A 17,727-nucleotide genomic window follows, 5' to 3' on the forward strand; every position below is an offset into this window, starting at 1 on the left:
TTCTAAAGATGAGGCTAATAAAGGCAAGACTTGCTTGTTGGTTTCTTATCTCTTCTCATACAAGATGCAACATATGCATCTGTGACTTCAGAAAATGCTTTCTGCCCTGTGTCTCCAATTCCAATTTTTCTTCTAAAATTAGGCAATTAAATAAGCAAGAGATATTAAAGCAACTTACTGAGAATGTATTGAGAGTATTTTAATTTTTTTTTTAATGCTAGTTGTATGAATTAAAAAAGCTCTCTTGCATTTGGGAGGGTTACAGGCTGGGGGGTGTCCTGCAATCCGCATACAGGTAATGAGTTCAGTTTAAGGTAAGTGGGTGCTAACCTTGTGTCAGTAAGCTACTTTGTTTAACAGAAGACCTGGTATATCCAATGTAGCATATTATAAATTCAGTATAATAGTAATAATTATGTGCAGGTGCATATGCAAACAAACAATCATAGCTTTTTCTGACTTGCAGTTCTGCCGGAGAAGGAAAACTGAAAGGAGAGAAAAAAGGTTAATAATGGTTTTGGCTTACAGATTTGTATTTCCTTTTTTAGTTCTGCAATTTTAACATCTTTTGCTAATTTTCTGTGTGGTGAAGGAGTTTTTTTGTTGGGTCCTCATGAATTAAGGCAAGAGTCTGAGCACAAGCCCTAATGTTTAAAGCTTGATGCTTTCTGTTCTGTTATCCAGGCTTTGCACAAATTGCAGAAGGGTAGCAAGTTCTGTCTGTCAGCTGCTTAGTGCTAACCTTGGCCATATGCTTTCTATGGTAAATGTGAAGTAGCCTCTTCCTTTTTCACACATAAGTGGATAAGCCACCTTAATTAGCTTACATTTGTTGCATGATGCTGCAGGTTAAAAGGGTTTATGCAGGTAGATGTTGTGGTGAATTTGCTTTATAGGAATTTTTTCGTGTGGCAAAGCTTTTTTGTATAGCAAGGATATTAAAGTTTCCAGTATTATTAAATGAATAATATAAAATTTGCATATGCAAGAATAAACTTCAAGTTTCTCAATATATTGTTACATATGAGAATATTATCTGTCAACATCTGTGAAACTGCTCAAAAAGACTGAGTGCTTTGTGTTATCTATTATTTTTGTTTTGTAATACTTTCTGAATAAAAATAGTATTCATATATTTTTCTTTTGATGCTGAAATTCTAAAGCTGTGCTCTCGCTTGGGGGTTCTTTTTGTGGAGGTTGTTCTTGAAGGTTTTTATGAGGAAAAATAGAGAAAATGACTGAATTTTGTTGCAGAATTAGAATGCTTTGTAATATTCTGAGTTTCAAAGAATCAGTTAAGATACTAATTATCTACCATTAAGCATTATATAAAAATAACCACTTTGACATGAATATTTAATTTTTAGTATGACTGTGTAAAGCAGCTCTTTGGAAAATATTGCAAACGTATCCAGCTATGTTAACTTTGAAGTCTACTTTTTAATTCACTGACTCCAGTAGTAGCCATTTCTGACATTCCATTATAACCACATATGTGGTTCTAAATTCTATATTTCTTTTTGTACTGCCAGCACTGGACACTTATAATGTAGGACTGAGTGGGGAAAAAAGAAGAAACTTAAAAACTAGCTGAAAAAAAGCGTGAAGACACTTGAATTGGAACTTAGAATAAGGGTCCACAAGTTCAGGTACATGATTCGTAAAATTCTGGACATTGGTTTGTGTGCCCCAAGGCTGTAAGAGCCTAAGTCTTTGCCAATGAGTTTACTTAGATGCCAGATTTTATCACATGCCCCAGGACATTGCTGTCTTGGAAAAGTGAAGTGTTTTGCACCCATGTCTTGCTTCAGCCTGTTCAGGGTTCACAAATGAGGCTTCCCTGTGCTGTAGCCATTGTAAGGACCCAGTCCAGGTGGAAATCAAGATGCAGCAGGATTTCTGTCTTGTGATTATTACATAATATTAAGATTTTGAAATATGTTATTCTACATACTTTTCCTGTAAATGGGTCTATTAATAATATGTTAAACTATACCTGATTTATGGAATTAGTCATGCATTGATAATTTGCTGAGAATCTTAACACTATTCATTGTATAAAAGCAGATTGAAACAAATTACTGCTTGCCTGAATATTTAACAAGTGAAATGTCAATAATCAGTGAACAAGGTATTCTGTAATCTTTCAACGTAGTGCATATACTTTTATTTAAAAATAATTTCAAATATCTGTATGATAATTTTTGTGTATACAGATCTTTGTAAAATTTTCTGTTTTATCTGTCAATACATGCTTTTCAGAGTGTATCTTAAAATATCCAATAACATTTCATTTTAGTATGAAAAGGGCAGGAGCTAGACATTTAAATATAGCTTTGTGCAACTTGGCTGAGTACCTTTTATTATTTATATTTTCATTGATGCTGTAGTATAACAAAGTTGGGGTCTGTTCTTCCTTTTATATGAGAAAATTGTTTACTTATTGTTCCACACACTGCTTAAAGGTAATAAGATTGAGTAATTAATTTAGTCAAGTTAGAACTCTGGACTTCAGCAATGATGGTAATCTGTGGGGGAAGAGCTTAAAAAGGCTTTCATATCCCAGGCTTAAGTTTGTAAGGAAATTGATCTAAAAATTATCCCAGGCATAAGTTTGTAAGGAAATTGATCTAAAAATTGTATTTTTACCTGGCTAACCCATTTTTAAGAAATTTTGGGCATAATGTCGATGCTTGATACTTTGAAAACATGTAAGATAGCAATTAGATGCAAGTTGATTACACTGACTTTAATGGCTACATTCTTTAAATTTATGATTTTTTTTTTTTTTAGTGTAGAATATGGGGGGTTCATTTGGTTTTTTTTTTTTAAGAATAAATGTTGAAGTATATTGATGCAGTTTGAGTAATTACTAATTGTTTTCTGGAAACCTAAGCTCGAGGTTCAAATGGCCACTGTAGGTGCTTTATATGTCTGAATGAGAAGCCTAATGTTGAGACATGAGAATATCTCTTCTAGTTTAAATAAGATCATGTATGAGTGTTAAAAATATATTTACCATAACTTTTATTAACTTTCTAGTTAGTTTTTGGGTAACAATGCACATGATTTTTGTGCTTAAGGTAGTTGTGTTTATGGGGTTTAGGTCTTCATCCACAGCAGCATGATGGTGATAATCCAACCTCTTTTTATGGTATTAGAAAGATGAGGCTCACTTTTATTTGTATTTTGGGGAAGGCTTTTGCCTTCATGCCTCTTGGGGGACTAGGTATAAAGCACAATCAAGATGCTGAATGACCTCAATTTCTGTTAGCTACTATGGGGAAAGAGGGCAGTACCTGACTTTGGAGAGTAAGGTTTAACAGTCTTAAATAGTCTTAAGTAAAGTAGTAAGTATTTTAACTAAAATGAAGTGGCAGCTGCTTTTTGGAATATGAGCAATACCTTTGCGAAAACATATTTTCCATTGGATAAAGAAACATAGATTGTAATTCATTTTAAGAAAATACTCAATTTATATCATCTATAGTACATAGGTGCTTGAAGATCTTTTGAGTTAATATGTCTATTAAATATTTATCAAATTGTATAGAAATTTAAGTTAGTGGGTTTGAGAGAGAACTGGCACAATACCTAGCAGAGAAATCAGCTGGGATATTGGTCATAATTACGTGGCATCATGCTGTCTGGAGAGAACTAAGCTAGCTCTAAGAAGTTAAGAAGCATCTCAAGTAGCATGCATCTGGTAATGTGGTACTTTTCTTGGATTAGTTAGTCTTCCATCTCAGTACTTGTGGTGGTCTTGCTACTGAAGATGCTTTATTCTTAATGAGTTAACATTTCATACCTCTCCATAGCATTGCAGTGTGCTATGTAAAGATAACTTTTTACATGGCATGGCAGATGGAAAATTTTATGTCATGTTTGTTGAACATCACAGTTATGTTCGTAACCTATTTCCATTTTGCAACAAATCAGGTGAGGAGCCAGGAGGGGTAGCCAAGAAAAAAACTAAAGTCAAAGGTATTTCTAACGTTCTTTTTCTTGTGGAACTTTATGCAGATAATGATGTCTGAAATGCATGCGCATTGCAAATACAGAATGCAGGTTATAATAATGTTTACTAATACTAGCTATGTTGGCTAAGTGTTGTCTAACGGTGCAGCAAACTATTATCCTCCCCATTTTTCAGTAAGTTTTTTTTACCACTGATTGTAATTTAATGGCAATGTGAATGCTTTCCTAACTAGAGATTATATTTTGTTTGTGCAAATTTATTTTACAACAGTTGTCTTGTTTAGATTATAAGTAGTTTATGTTAACTTCGTATTCTGCATGTTTAAAAAAAGTTCTGATGTATATGCAGATTTTGGTCTGTGTGAAATCTTCCTTTAGTTATCTTTCATGAATTCATTATACTATTAGTATCTTGTAATTGGACTCGAGCACCTTGATTTCTGCTTAAGTCTGTACTTAAATAGTTTCATCTATTTTTTTCTTATGGGAGGAGAAATTTAGGTAAAGTTCAATAACTTCCCCTTTAATATTATTTGCAGGATTGATTGCAGTGATGATACTTAGAAATTTTCCAAAAGCTTGACGTAGGATAGCTTGCAACCGATTTATGCCATATATTTATTTATAATTACATTGCTGTATGAACAGGACATAATGGTCTAAATGTGTTCAGTGCAACAGAGAGACTAAAAAAGCTAATTAGCCTCACCAAAACACCAAACTACCAGATGTTCTTCAGGTGCTTAACTCTTTAGAAGTGCTCGGTTATCTCCGCACAGCATGGTGCTATGTAAAGAACACAGTCTCTTTGCTGCATTAAAGACACTTAGACTTTAATGTGTTTTTTCTAGCAGTATGTGAAAAATGCACGCTGTTTGTAATACAAAGTCTCATTAAGAAAAAAGGGCATTTGCTGAGGGAAGCTCTCATGCTCGTATGAATGTGACTTTTCTTAGCATCTTGCATGCAAGTTGAAATTTTTAGCATTTGTTCCACATTGTGCTTGGTATGACTTGGTTGCAAATTGTGTGTTTCTAAGAATGTAATAAATGTCATTTAACAACTCATTCCTGAGTTTTGGATTATTTTTCAGTGTTTGGTATGAGAATGAAGACATGGTATGATATATTTCAAATGCTTTATGCCAAAATAAAAAAACAGTTGGAAGGAACCGTGATGTTATTCCTTTTAGATTGAGCTATGGGATTGAATTGTTCACTCGCAGAAATGGTACACAGCGGTTAGAGGCAGATGTTACAGGAGAAATGTTGTCACTTGCCTGCTTTTTACCTCAACAGACAGCAGTTTCTCTCAAAAATCTGAATAAAAATAGAGCTGTTGTATTTTATATATAAAATCGTAATTGCTTTTTTAATAATGTGGGAGTATTAACTTTAAAAACAAATACTGCATACAGAGATTTAATGGAAAAATTTCTAAATTTCACTGAGTTAAAAATTCCTTATTCTGGAGAATGCTGCTGGTACTGACAATGTTTTTCAAAGCTGGGGGCAAAGTGGAAGTAAATATTGAACATTTAAATTTGAAGGATGCTGTTCTGACTGTTCTTCTGATATATTATCTAGCTACTGTGTCACAGCCAAATGGGAATTGAAATAGAGAAAATAAGCACAAGAGGTACAACTCCAAAAGTAAAATACACAAAAAAGTATTACTAATAATGCTCCATATGGAAAAGCAAAGATGTAAGAATTAATTTACAGTTGTTACTTTGATTTCACTGAATATGGTCAAACCAAGTTAACTTTTTTGGAGTTGATTTAATTTACCAGGGCATTGCTGTTTCTTTTTAATTATGGTGTACTTATTTCTTATTTTTGTAAAATATATGCTTAAGATACATTTATAAGTCTTGGCCTAATCTGAGGTAACAATGTCAGTAAAATGTTGTAGTATACATTTGTGTTGTTACAACACTTTCATTTGTAGTTTTAGGAAGTTCAGAAAATTGTGAAAAAAATGTCTTTTTGCAATGCTCTTGACATTTCTAGATCCTACAATGGTCACACTGTTGTCAAAGATTCAGAATTTACTGTGATTTTTCATGCTGACGGACAAAACTGTCTTTAGCATTCTGCAGAAGTTAGCTAACAGTAAGATAATAGAGGCATGGTTTTCACTAGATTAATGCTTTATTTGGATGCAGTTGCAGTAAGCTAAGGTTATTGGCTGGCTGCATGGTGTGAGATATTGCTAAAAGTCAGAACTAATTTGTTTAAATGGCTTAAAGCTTAAATAGTTAATTATACAAGTTTAAATTGGCATCTAACACACATTAAGAATTTGATGAAAGCTTTTAGATAGTTGCTCATAAGATGTTTTCTGATCTAAGAATGGTTCTCTTATTGAACATTTCCTCTTTTTTAAATGAAAAACTAAAAAGTAAAAGAAGTAATTAAAGAACCGCTCAAGAAATTAAAGGAGAAGCAGGAATCCAAGAAGGAGGAAATCAAAGATGAGGAAGGAAAAAAGAAAGCCAGGAAAGGAAAAGAGGCTACTGATCGAAAGGACAAGAAAGCTGTTGATATGAATAAATTAAAGAGAGATTCTGACAAGGCTAAAAAAGACAAAGGAAAAGAAAAGGAAAAAAGCCTAGACAAAAATGTGAAATCCAAGGAGGCTACAAAAAAATCAGCCAGTGAAAAGGATGGTACTATTCAGGTGGGAAAAGACAAAGAAACAAAAAAGATAGTTAAAAACCCCTCCAAGGAAGACAAGAAAGAAAAGAAATAAGCAGAGTTCTGGTTGTGCTAATGAAGAACAGACCTCAAGAATGAGAAATTCAGCATATTTATATGAATGTGGTAAATATGGCAATAAGAAGATAATGTTTTCTGGTAATAAGTGTGAACAAAGGCTATATTTAATCATTTTTTGAAAACTGTTAAGTGTGTACTGGCATTGTAAACACAAAGCAAAAATGTCTGCTGTGAATCTCAAATATGTACATATGTTAATATGCCTGGCTAACAATGTGTACTGAAAACAGAAATATCAAATTGATGCAAATTACTTCAAGCATACTCTAAATCTCGGTGTTTTTGTTTCTCCCCCCCCCCGGTATTAAAATGCTGTTTTCTTGATGTGGGGATGAAAGTGTAATGTTGTATATCAAATGCAAGTTTAAAAGCAATATTAAGAGGATTACCTGGACACATACACTGGAAACTCACAAAAAATATTTCTGTTTCACAAAAACAACTAAGAGGAGCATTAATAGAATGTATTGTCATAGGAGCTTAGCAAATAAATGTAAATTATTCCCTGCTAAACTTTTTTCCCCTATGTAGACTGAGAAGACTATTTTATACACGAACAAACAAACCAACTTTAGTGTTGCGTTTATTTATGAGACTTCACTGTATACTCAACCAAATTTATTGATCCTGTGACAATATGTTCTGCTTTTCTTTCATCCTTTCTTTCTTTCTTTCTTTCTTTCTTTCTTTCTTAGCTATCTTTCTTTCTTTCTTTCTTTCTTAGCTATCTTTAGGTCTGAAAACTTGATTCACTGTCACTTTTCAGTTTACTGTGTCCTGATTTTTTCCAAGTTTTCCAAGCTTCTGGTAATGAACACTGCTGAAAATTAGGCCACCTATTTCACCATTGATGGGTATTGTTGGATTCCAATCACGTTTTAAGAAATGATATGTTACTACTGTATTTTGGTTAAACTTCTTTGGAGAACAGCTTGTGTATTATTATTTTCTTCAAACAACACTTTTGAAGTACGCGATACTTCTGTAAGCAAGCTCCTGTGTTAGTTTGCTCTTACAGCTTCTGTATATTTAACACCAAGGAATGATTCATCTAGCAGCCTCATTAGAATAAACAAAGTTACAAAACATTTCTTCAGAGATATTTCAGTATGGTATTGAATCTATACTTGCTTTCAAGTTTATATGGAAAAGCAATATTTTTTAATTTTACTAGACAAATAATATCACTTAGTATGTAGAAATATTAATTGCACAATAAAATTACACAAGATTCAGAACAAAATTTGTAATGAAAGTTGAAGATTTATTATTGTAATACTGCAGTAATGTTTTAAAGAAAACAAAACTATGGAGTGAAATTGAGCATGAGTATATATATGTGGGTGGTGGTGTAAGATAAAAGTCCTGAAGGTTGATTCTGTTTGTGGTTTTGCTTAAATTTTGTGTATAACAGTTGGCAATACACTTACCTCAGACTTTCGATACAGCACATACATGTGTCTAACATGGTTTGATCCATAGAGCTATAAGATGTGGTAATAGGGTAAGATATCTGATTTTTTTTTTTTTTTTTTAGAGGAAACTTATGAAAAACAGTTCAAATGAAAGCTGTAGAAAATAGTGCAGTAGCTTAAGGTTCTGGCTGTGATAATTAACAGAGATGATATACCGAGCTATTTTCTAAATATTTATATATGTGTGAAGAAGGAGGGAGAAGATGGGTGTGTTATGAACATTATAGTGCTTAGCAAAAAACTTGACAGAATGAAGATCTAATAAATGCATTGCATAATGAGCATTCTCTTAGGTTTTGGTGATGATAGACATGTTTATTCATCTTTGCTCTGACAGATGTTAAGATACATCTTTGATCGAGGAGCACTCAAATCACACTTCTCAAGAATGGTGGCACAGTGGTATAGTGCACATCACTTTTTATTTTCTCCCTGATGTGACAGAAGTTTTAACTGTCTGGGAGTGAAATTTGGAATGAATTGCCTTTCTGATTAACATATTACTGTATCTATGACCCAAAGTTTATCTGGTTCTAAAAAAGTTTTTTTTTTTCCAAAGAACATTTTATTTGAGCAGCACTCCAAGCTATACAGATAGCCACACAGTAAAATGAGATCTTTGCCCCAGAGATCTGTTTTGCTGTTGTGTATCTCTATGAAATATTATTGTCATTCATCTTAACGTGGCAAGTTACCACAAAGCTCAAAAAATGCACCACACAAGTAAAAACTGAGTGCAACTTTATTTTGATAAAAAGATGAGAGAAAATAGTATCTTGCAAAAAGTAAATGACTTGACATACTACATACTCAACAGGATTGAATAGGAATTGGTGATAAACACGATAGATGTGTATAAAAAGCTTGAAAACAAAGTTGAGAAATGTGCAAGCAAAACAAAGAAATACTCTTGCTAGTCCCTTCTTTCCTTTTACACACCCTAAGTGCTTGTTGGCTGTGAAATATTGAATAGCTTTTGAAATACTTTGAATCCATTTATTGTTCATGAAGCAGAGCAAGTGGTTGTCTGGAATTGGAGATGTGAATTATCGGAGGATGTGAGGACTTATTTAAAGAGGTGTATATGTAAGGGAAGTGAACTGTATTTGAAAGCACGGTGGCTGTTTCTACGCCTCCAGATTCTGAAACGTGAGACAGTGGCTAATATAAGTAACTGGTTTTATCTCCGTATGTACTTAAAGATGATTGTAGAAGGAAGTAACTTCTTACTCTTGTAGCCATTAATACTACTGTAGCAAAAGATGAATGTAAGTCTTAATATTTTTGAATATTTCAGGGTTTTTTTTAATGACACAGAAGAAAATTGGCAAAAAATGAAGTGTAAATTTGGCTTTTTTCTTCTAGCTTCTGATCTTGACTCCGTAGTAGCGGACTCTTAGTTACAGTACTTTTAGGTACAGCCTAACTACTTATCTTCATGTAATTTAACCAATACAAAAAGGTGTAAGTAGAATTGATTCTGTTATTCCTGTTCCCATTACTTATATAGGGTAATGGAATAAATATTTGTTTTTCTCACGATGCATAAAATAATATCTCTAGTTTACACAAAGTTGTTTTGAGGCATACTAGTCCTATTTGTATTGAGATATGTTTGACTCCAGTAGAAACCTGGTGATTATTTGTTTTGTTTTTTAAAAACTTTACTGACTTGAAATATAATACTTATTTTTCCACTTAAGGTTACTTTTACAAGACTGTTAGCAGTACAGGAGTGTTCATTATAGCATAGCCTCTGCTTTCTTAAATACTACTTTTCTATTGATACCTGTGCATACAGCTCTTGAGAAACTAGCTTGTTTTGGGCAGTGTGTGTGTTTATATAAGAAGGTAGTTTTTATCTTAATTGACCTTGGAACTTAAATATGAACCTAGGAAAAATGACGTAGGATTATAGGAGAATTCCATTTGGAAGGGACTTCAGGAGATCCTTATTCCAACATCCTGCTCAAAACAGGGTCATCTCAGAGGTATGATTAGGTTACGCTGTCCGTTATCCAGTGTGGTCTTTAAAACCTCCAAGGATGGGAATGCACAACCTCTCTGTGCAGCCTTTTCCACTGGTTTGACTATCCTCGTGGCGGGTGTGGGTGGGTGCGTGTGTGTGTGTGGAAGTTTTTTCTTATATCCAGTCTGAACCTCTCTTCTTTAAGGCTTGCTTGAATCCTGCGTAAAGGATGGTCGAGAAGAGGATAAGGCTAATACCAATACATTCCTTCTTGAGAATGTGGTGTCTTAAGATGTGCCATAATCTTTCAAGGCTATGAATTATCTTTATCTCTTACTATGGTGTTGATCATTGCTGCTATTGGTTGCTTTCTTTTCATTGTGTTTTGATCTAGAAAGACTCTGTGGTATAGACAGTAAGCATCTTAGTGGTGAAATTCCATCAGTCATACTTTTTCTGTAGTAATTTAGTTGTCAAAAGAAATTGGAGATTGAGATTACCTTATTTGGAAGAAACTACATTTCTCTTCATCAGATCTTCTAAGATTTAACATATGAATTTAAAATACCTCTTCTCATTCTGAGCAGCATGGTATAAAGTTCAAATTAGTTCATCACCTATAAAATTGATCATATGAAGCCCTTTTTGCCCAAACAGAAAAACAGCGAGACAAACCTGCTGCTTATTTTTCTTCTGGATACTGAATAGGTGTTGAGAATAGCATAGTCCTTTGTTCAGTTACTTTGAAATAAAGGCAAATGCTTAAATTTCTGTCCCTTTTTTCCCTTCATTGTATGTTTGTCTTCAAAACATGTATGTTTACTATCTGAATACACTTTAGTCTTTGTATATATCAGTGTATATCAGGACAGCCCTGTAATTGTGATGAGTTGTTTGAATACATTTTGGAGAGTTTAACATCAGTTAATTTAATTGAAACAACTTTCTTAGTCTATAAATTAATCAGATCAAAAAGAGCATAAAGTTAACTTTATAACTGAAAAATGCAGGCCTTAAAGAAAGATCTGTCCCAGCACAGCCAACATCACCAGAATCTGAGGAGACCATCCAGCCTGCTGAGAAGTCATATGTCGAATCAGGTAAGGCCTTTCGTAAACCATAGGCGAAACAAAAAGACACAATGCTTCATTTGAATTATAATTCTGTTTCCTTAGCATGCAAACTCATTGTGTTATTTCTTTGGGTGGAAAAAGAAATCTTTCATCGATTTTATGTGTTGCTTAATGGGAATCACTGTTGATAACTTTATATAAATCACTGACCATGAAAAGTTTATAATTTAAATGTATAGAAGGCATTCTTGTCAGCTGTTATGGTTACTGTTGGAATCATATCACATCAGAATAATTTTCTGCTGATGTACAGTTGTGGTTTTGATATGTATGCAACAGTATACCCAGTCAGAATAACAGCACAATCTCCACCTTAAAAAAACCCAACCAACCAACCAACCAAAACAACTCCAACAACCAACTTCATAAGATAAATCAAATATTCACTTTTCCACTAAAACCAATAGTATATCATAAATGCAATAAATACAGCTTCTAGTGCTGAAAAAAGCATTTAAACATTTTAAAAGCCCCATAAGTGTTAGTAAAATTTATTCGGTTCAAGAGGAATTCAAGAAAAAATATTTTTACATGTCAGATTTCAGATACGTGATTTGCATTTTAGGGTTTTTCAGAGAGTACATATTTTTTTCCTGTTCCTTGAAGAGGCTTATCCTACTTAATGTTTATGTGAACCTAACACAATAACCCACAAATGTGGAGCATATGGTCAATCAAATGGAATATAGAATTTGTTTTGAAAGATTTGCATTACTTTTCTGAAGTTATCATTTATAAAATATATCAAGTTAAGATGTCATTTCCTTTTTTGTTTTTTATAACTGATACCATTTTGGATCTTTATTTGAAAAATGCAGCTGTGATTTGGTTTCGTGCTGTTGAGTTTCTCAATGTTAATTTCAGGACATTTATATGAAGGCAGCACTTCATACAAATTCCTGTTATGTCCTGGGCTGGTGTGTTAGATGACAATCACTTGTCCCTGAAATCAGTTTGTGATTTATTCTGCTATGAATTGCCAGGAGAAGGCCTTGATATTGTAATGTTAGTATCTATTTTCCCTGTTTATAAAGGCAGCAAAACCCCACTTCTGCAAGTGACATTTTGTCATCAAATATGACATGCTAGTGCTGCTGCCTAAATTGTAGGAAAGTAATGGATGAAAGCGTCAGTAAAATAATTACTTAGAATTCTTGGTTTGAATAGTTATCTGAAGTTGTTAATGTTACTGCCACTGAGAAAAAGATATGTGCAGAAAATGCGGTGTAGATAAATTCTTCCGATTCATCTTCAGAATGAATCTGATGTGATTGGTGCAATACTTTCCATATTGGAGAGTAAGCAAAACCAAATTGTTTTAGTAATTGCGTGAGTTGCAGAGGTTCACCAAGTCAATCTCTACAGAACTTTATGGAATGGAATAATGACTTTATGGAGGCTACTAAAAGGTGCAAGCCTTGAGCTAATGTTTAGACTTTGCATTTTGCACTTACCTTCACTGCAATTTATAATCCTTTTAGAGCACAAGAATGCTGACATAGAATTGGAAGAGGAAATTCAGTCTGTTCTTCATGAAGCTCTCCATTCCCAGCCTGGTAATGCATGAACGCTTAGAAATCACTGAAGAATTTGTAAATACTGCCATAGGCTAGACAAATCTCAGAGTCTGGTTTTGGTATGCACTTAAAGTAGTTTTGCCTGCATAAAACATTCTAATCAGCTAATTTGTCATTTTCAAGAAAATTCAGAAAGTTCAGTCACCAAATCCTAAAACTGTGGCCTCTTACCCGGAGGTGTTTGGCAGCAGTAGCTCAAATCAGTCAGTTGACAAAAACTTCCTCAAAATACTGTGTAGAATGCAAGAATGGGTAAATAGAGATGGCTTTTACTGTGGTTTTCTCCAGGAGCAAGGCGGCACTGGCAAGTCAGTGCAGATACTTTACGTTTATACTGCTGGAAGGTGCAGACAAGTCATCTGTCCCCCTCCCCATCCCCTTTGGGGACTAGTTGAAAAACATGAAGGGTGTGCTGAAGACTGAGTATGTGCTGGTAATAGAATTTACCAAAGAATATCTATTCTCTAACAATCTGTATTATTGATTAGGAGAGAGACATGAAGACGTAGATGAAAGTATAAATGAGCAGTGGCAAGTGAAGGAAGAAGTACATGGAGAAACTTTTGAAGCTCCTACAACAGATGACTTGCTCAGAGAATTAGAGAATGAAATGCCAGAAGCGTATGAGACACCAGACTCAGTTCAGAAAGGTATCTGAATGACTAAATATATTTAAAATTAAATTTTGCCAGCAATAGGGACAGACAAATGGAAATATCTCATTAAAAACTTGACTCATAATTTCTACTTACAGTAGAGACTTAGCAAATGTCGACCATGACAAGTTCTATTTAGCAAATATTTTTTAAATCAGAATGGGATATTTTAATGCCATGTGTTTTGGAATCCAGGTAACTATATATTATTAGTATTTACTTACTGCTATATTGGCTTTCAAACAAACAAATCAATCTGTGCTCCAGGTATGCATATCTCCCCCAGTAGAGGGACTTCTGTAATATCTGTATGGAGTCTGCTTCTGGACTTTCTGGTTTATTAAATTAAATTTTAAGAGTTTATTAGCACAGCCTTTTGTAGACAGACTTACTCTCACTCTACTTTCCTTCTAATGTGGCTCTCTAAGAGAATGTTATACATGAACTATATTGCAAGTCCTGCTGAGAACATAACACCTTATAAAGAAGATGCTCATATCCTGCTGCCTTGGAGCACTGACAGGATGATACAAATTTGTTTGCAATTAAAATATTAAAGCAGAATCATATGATCTAAATCCAACTTACGGAAAAATATTTCTGAATGCTTTTTGTCTGCAGCACTGAAAATTTTACATATATCTTAATAACCTCTTTTTGAAAAAGTCATGTAATGGATGTTATCTAAAAGTTTTGATTGCTGGAAGTACACTGAGATTCTTCACAGCTGAAGTAATTCTTTTCAGTCTGGGTCTATTATACCTCCTTGTTTCTGTATCTCTTCTGTTCATCCACAGTGCAAGTTAAAGTAGGGGAATAGAGGAGAAATTCAAATTCCAGTTAGTTTAAATCTTTACATTTACTATTAAGAAGGCAGAGTGAATATGTTCTACTTTCCTTACATTTACACAGAAATTTCTGTGGATAGTCATCTTTTTTTGAGCAAATGTGTATAGAGTTTATGTGTGTATGCACATTCTCAGTATTATATATAAGAATAAAATTATAAATTTTATTTTTTCAATCTATATACATATCTTGCTGGCATTAGAAGAAATTTGCTTAGAATTTCTGCCTAGAAAAATGACTCTATTCTTACATAATATTCTGTTATAGGGTTTGTGGTATCATGTATTCATTTAAAAATTTTAAAATTCGTAAATACATATTTGTTTCTCAGATGCTGATCTTTTGGCAGATGATCTTGGAGCAACAGAGCCTGAACCATATGAAGCTCCAGGTATAATTTTGTTTTTCCAAACTCTGTAATAGGTTTTCTGCCTAAATGTAGCAAATTATATGAGAAAGCAAAATAGGAAAGGTTAGACTGGTTTAGTAATATATAATTTTGAATTTTTTTTTTTCTCCAAACAACTGTTCTTGATTGTCTTGGATATTTTTACTCTGACTGAGATGACTGTATCATATTTGCTATTGCAAATGGTTCTTAAAAGGAACAGATGATAGGTATGGAAACTTTGCTTTCATTGGCACGAAAACTTCATTTTTACTTTTTTATCTGTTTCTGGTTGTTGTGTATGATTGGGGTCTGGATAGGCAAGAGATCTGTGGTTGTACAGTCTAAGAAAGTGAGAATGAGATTTATTGCTTATATTACTGTCTTCTTACAGTCTACAATGCTAAGGTTCTTCTAGCCTATTATTCTTGGCATTAGTCAGAAACTTGTGTTCTCACATGGAACCTGTCACCTTTCAGAAGCATCCAGTTTGTAACCTTTCCTTCAGGACTGTTTGTTTCTTTATGGCCGATTATACTATCAGAGAGTGAGTCAGCACCAAGGACTTCATTCTGAACTATCCTTGCACTGTCTTTCTGCACACCCTAATTCATCTTTAAAGCTTTTTGAAATTTTTCCTGGACTAATCCAGTTAGCTTATAGTCATCTTCATGTTGTGCTTGATATCACATACGATGACATTGGCTCATCTTTCCCATTGTGAAGAAACAGTAGGTGGATATTACAGTTTCCCTGCTATCTGATAAGTATTTTCTTCTGGATGCTAATAATGCTGCTTTGTAGTACAGGCAGCCTCTTCCATTTATATTAGACATTGATTTCTGTTTGGACTAGGCTTCTTATCTTTGGCTCAGTGTTAGTTCTGGACTTTACAGTCTTGTTTGATGCCAAATATGACAGAAAAATAATTTTATTTGTTTGATACAGCTGAAACTGCGTATTCCTATCTTTGTGGGAGATTTACTGCTTTCCAGTTACTGATTTAGAATCCAAGCTGTGATGCTTCCAAAGTAAAAGGATAGTTACTTTACCTTCAGTACCATGTGTTGTCAGATGTATCATACTGAGTATATTAATAACATCACAAAGAACTGTAGTCACAGAGGAGAATAATCCACGTATTTAGCTATGCAATGAAAAAAAGTGAATTGGTCTAAACCTGTGATGCCAGAAGTGAATGTACATATTTCTCAAGGTTTGATTTCTGGCTCTTATCTTGTCTTCTGTAGATCATCACCAGTGGTCCTCCTGCACATTAGTAAAGAAGCTACTTTAGAACTTTGAGGATAGGAGAAGGTTACATTTTTTTTATTCATATTAGAAGAACTATTAAAAAATATTAATGGAGACTAATGGCTCTTGTGGGTCTAGAGAGAGAGTATAACAGGGGACTAGAAGAGAGGGTGGCCCAACACCTTCCATTAGATTTCCATGTGTCAAGTTACAAGTGTCTGTTTTGTAAGGTTTAATTTGTCAGTTTTCAACTAAGGAGATACATTTAGCTATTGACAGACACGTTATGGATGCAAGTTAAAATAATCGAGTATTAAAAATATTTCATATTTTTAATTTAAAAATATTTCTTTTTTCATATTTAATTTACAGTTTCATATGAATATGATACGGATGTGGAAAAGACAGTAAGTGATCCAGAAGCTCCAGGTTTGTAAAATTTCATGACTCCAGATTATAATATGATCACTTACACTTTTTTTAAAACATGTTTCCAAGTAATATGTCATATTGACTGTTTTGTCACAGTTTTATTTTCAAACAGTTTTTCAGGTAGTTTCAAATAAGCCTGATTTTTGCAGCTGTGTTACCATTACAGTTGTGAACACAACACTCCATGAATCCAATCCACAGATACTTACATAAATATCCTGTTCTGTCAGGAGTCTTCCAGTCTAATCAATGGACTGTCTAAGACCTATTTGTATTCCTAATTTTAAGCCTAAATACAAATATGCATGAACTTATTTTATTGTGTGACTTATGGTGTAGCTCCTAGATGTGTTTTGCAATCCAGCTGTCACTTCTAAATAAAACATTTTAGTATTAACTCAGTATGTTTAGTTCTGTTACTCTTGAGCTAAACTATACGACCTTTTTAACTTCTTTTGTGCTATTTAGTTGTTGCATGAAAATTTGATTAGAATATAAAATATTAAATATTTATGTGTAAGGTGACTCTGAGCTAATGCTAGAAGATGCTATTGAACATTACACAGGTACAGTCCAAAGTCTTATTTCTTTTTATTGACGTTTCATTGAATTTTGGCCCCAAACCAGGCCAAAAAACCCCAAAACATTGGAGCTCATAGATAGCATCAGTGCCTTAGTAGGTTATTACATCTATATTTTTATTTATGTTCTGAAAAAAATATGAAGATCTACAAGAATACTACTTTTCTGTAATGTCAGCCAAATGGGCAGAATAATATTTTGAGGGTTAAATTTGCAGGAGAATGGATGTTTGTATTTTGAATTGCATAGAAATGTTTCTGTGGATAAAAAGTAATTTGAATTTGCCAAAAGTGTTGAAGATTAGTGTGATAACTATCAGGAAAAAAAAAGTAGTTTCTTTAAAAATTTTTTTTTAAAAAGCAAGCAAGCCATAACAAACGGATTCCAAAATTCCACTGTAGAAGTTTGCTGTATATAGAAACGATTTATGAGTATTTCCATTCTGAATTGTAGGTATTTTGTAGATGATTTCATGAACTGTATAAGAAAAGCCTACTGGTCGTGCTTTATGTTTTTAAGTCTATCTTGTGATGCCAAAAAATGATTCAGTTCTTTTCACAGAATCTTTTAGAAATCTTCATCTTTGTTGAATTCTTATTAACTTTAATACAGTATATAATACTATAGTTTTGAATAGCTTTTTTTTGTCCTGAA

The 17,727-nt window shown here is 33.5% G+C and overlaps 1 protein-coding gene across 3 annotated transcripts in view; it reads left to right on the forward strand.

Annotated features, from left to right (window-relative positions):
• Positions 1-17,727, forward strand: part of ASPH (aspartate beta-hydroxylase) — a 109,315-nt gene that overhangs the window by 24,918 nt on the left and 66,670 nt on the right. For 2 of the 3 annotated variants that reach the window (XM_009285452.2, XM_009285459.2), the window contains 2 exons: positions 3,940-3,984; positions 6,383-9,709. In XM_009285452.2, the coding sequence (XP_009283727.1) occupies positions 3,940-3,984; positions 6,383-6,732 (395 nt within the window). In that variant the 3' untranslated portion in view covers positions 6,733-9,709. Of the gene's footprint in view, positions 1-3,939; positions 3,985-6,382; positions 9,710-11,212; positions 11,303-12,816; positions 12,892-13,400; positions 13,563-14,748; positions 14,809-16,431; positions 16,489-17,012; positions 17,058-17,727 lie in introns of those variants that run through there. The other variant, XM_009285445.2, reaches the window with a different exon arrangement.

This window comes from Aptenodytes forsteri, unplaced genomic scaffold (genome assembly GCF_000699145.1).
Source record: "Aptenodytes forsteri isolate BGI_AS27 unplaced genomic scaffold, ASM69914v1 Scaffold396, whole genome shotgun sequence".
Lineage (NCBI taxonomy): Eukaryota > Metazoa > Chordata > Aves > Sphenisciformes > Spheniscidae > Aptenodytes > Aptenodytes forsteri.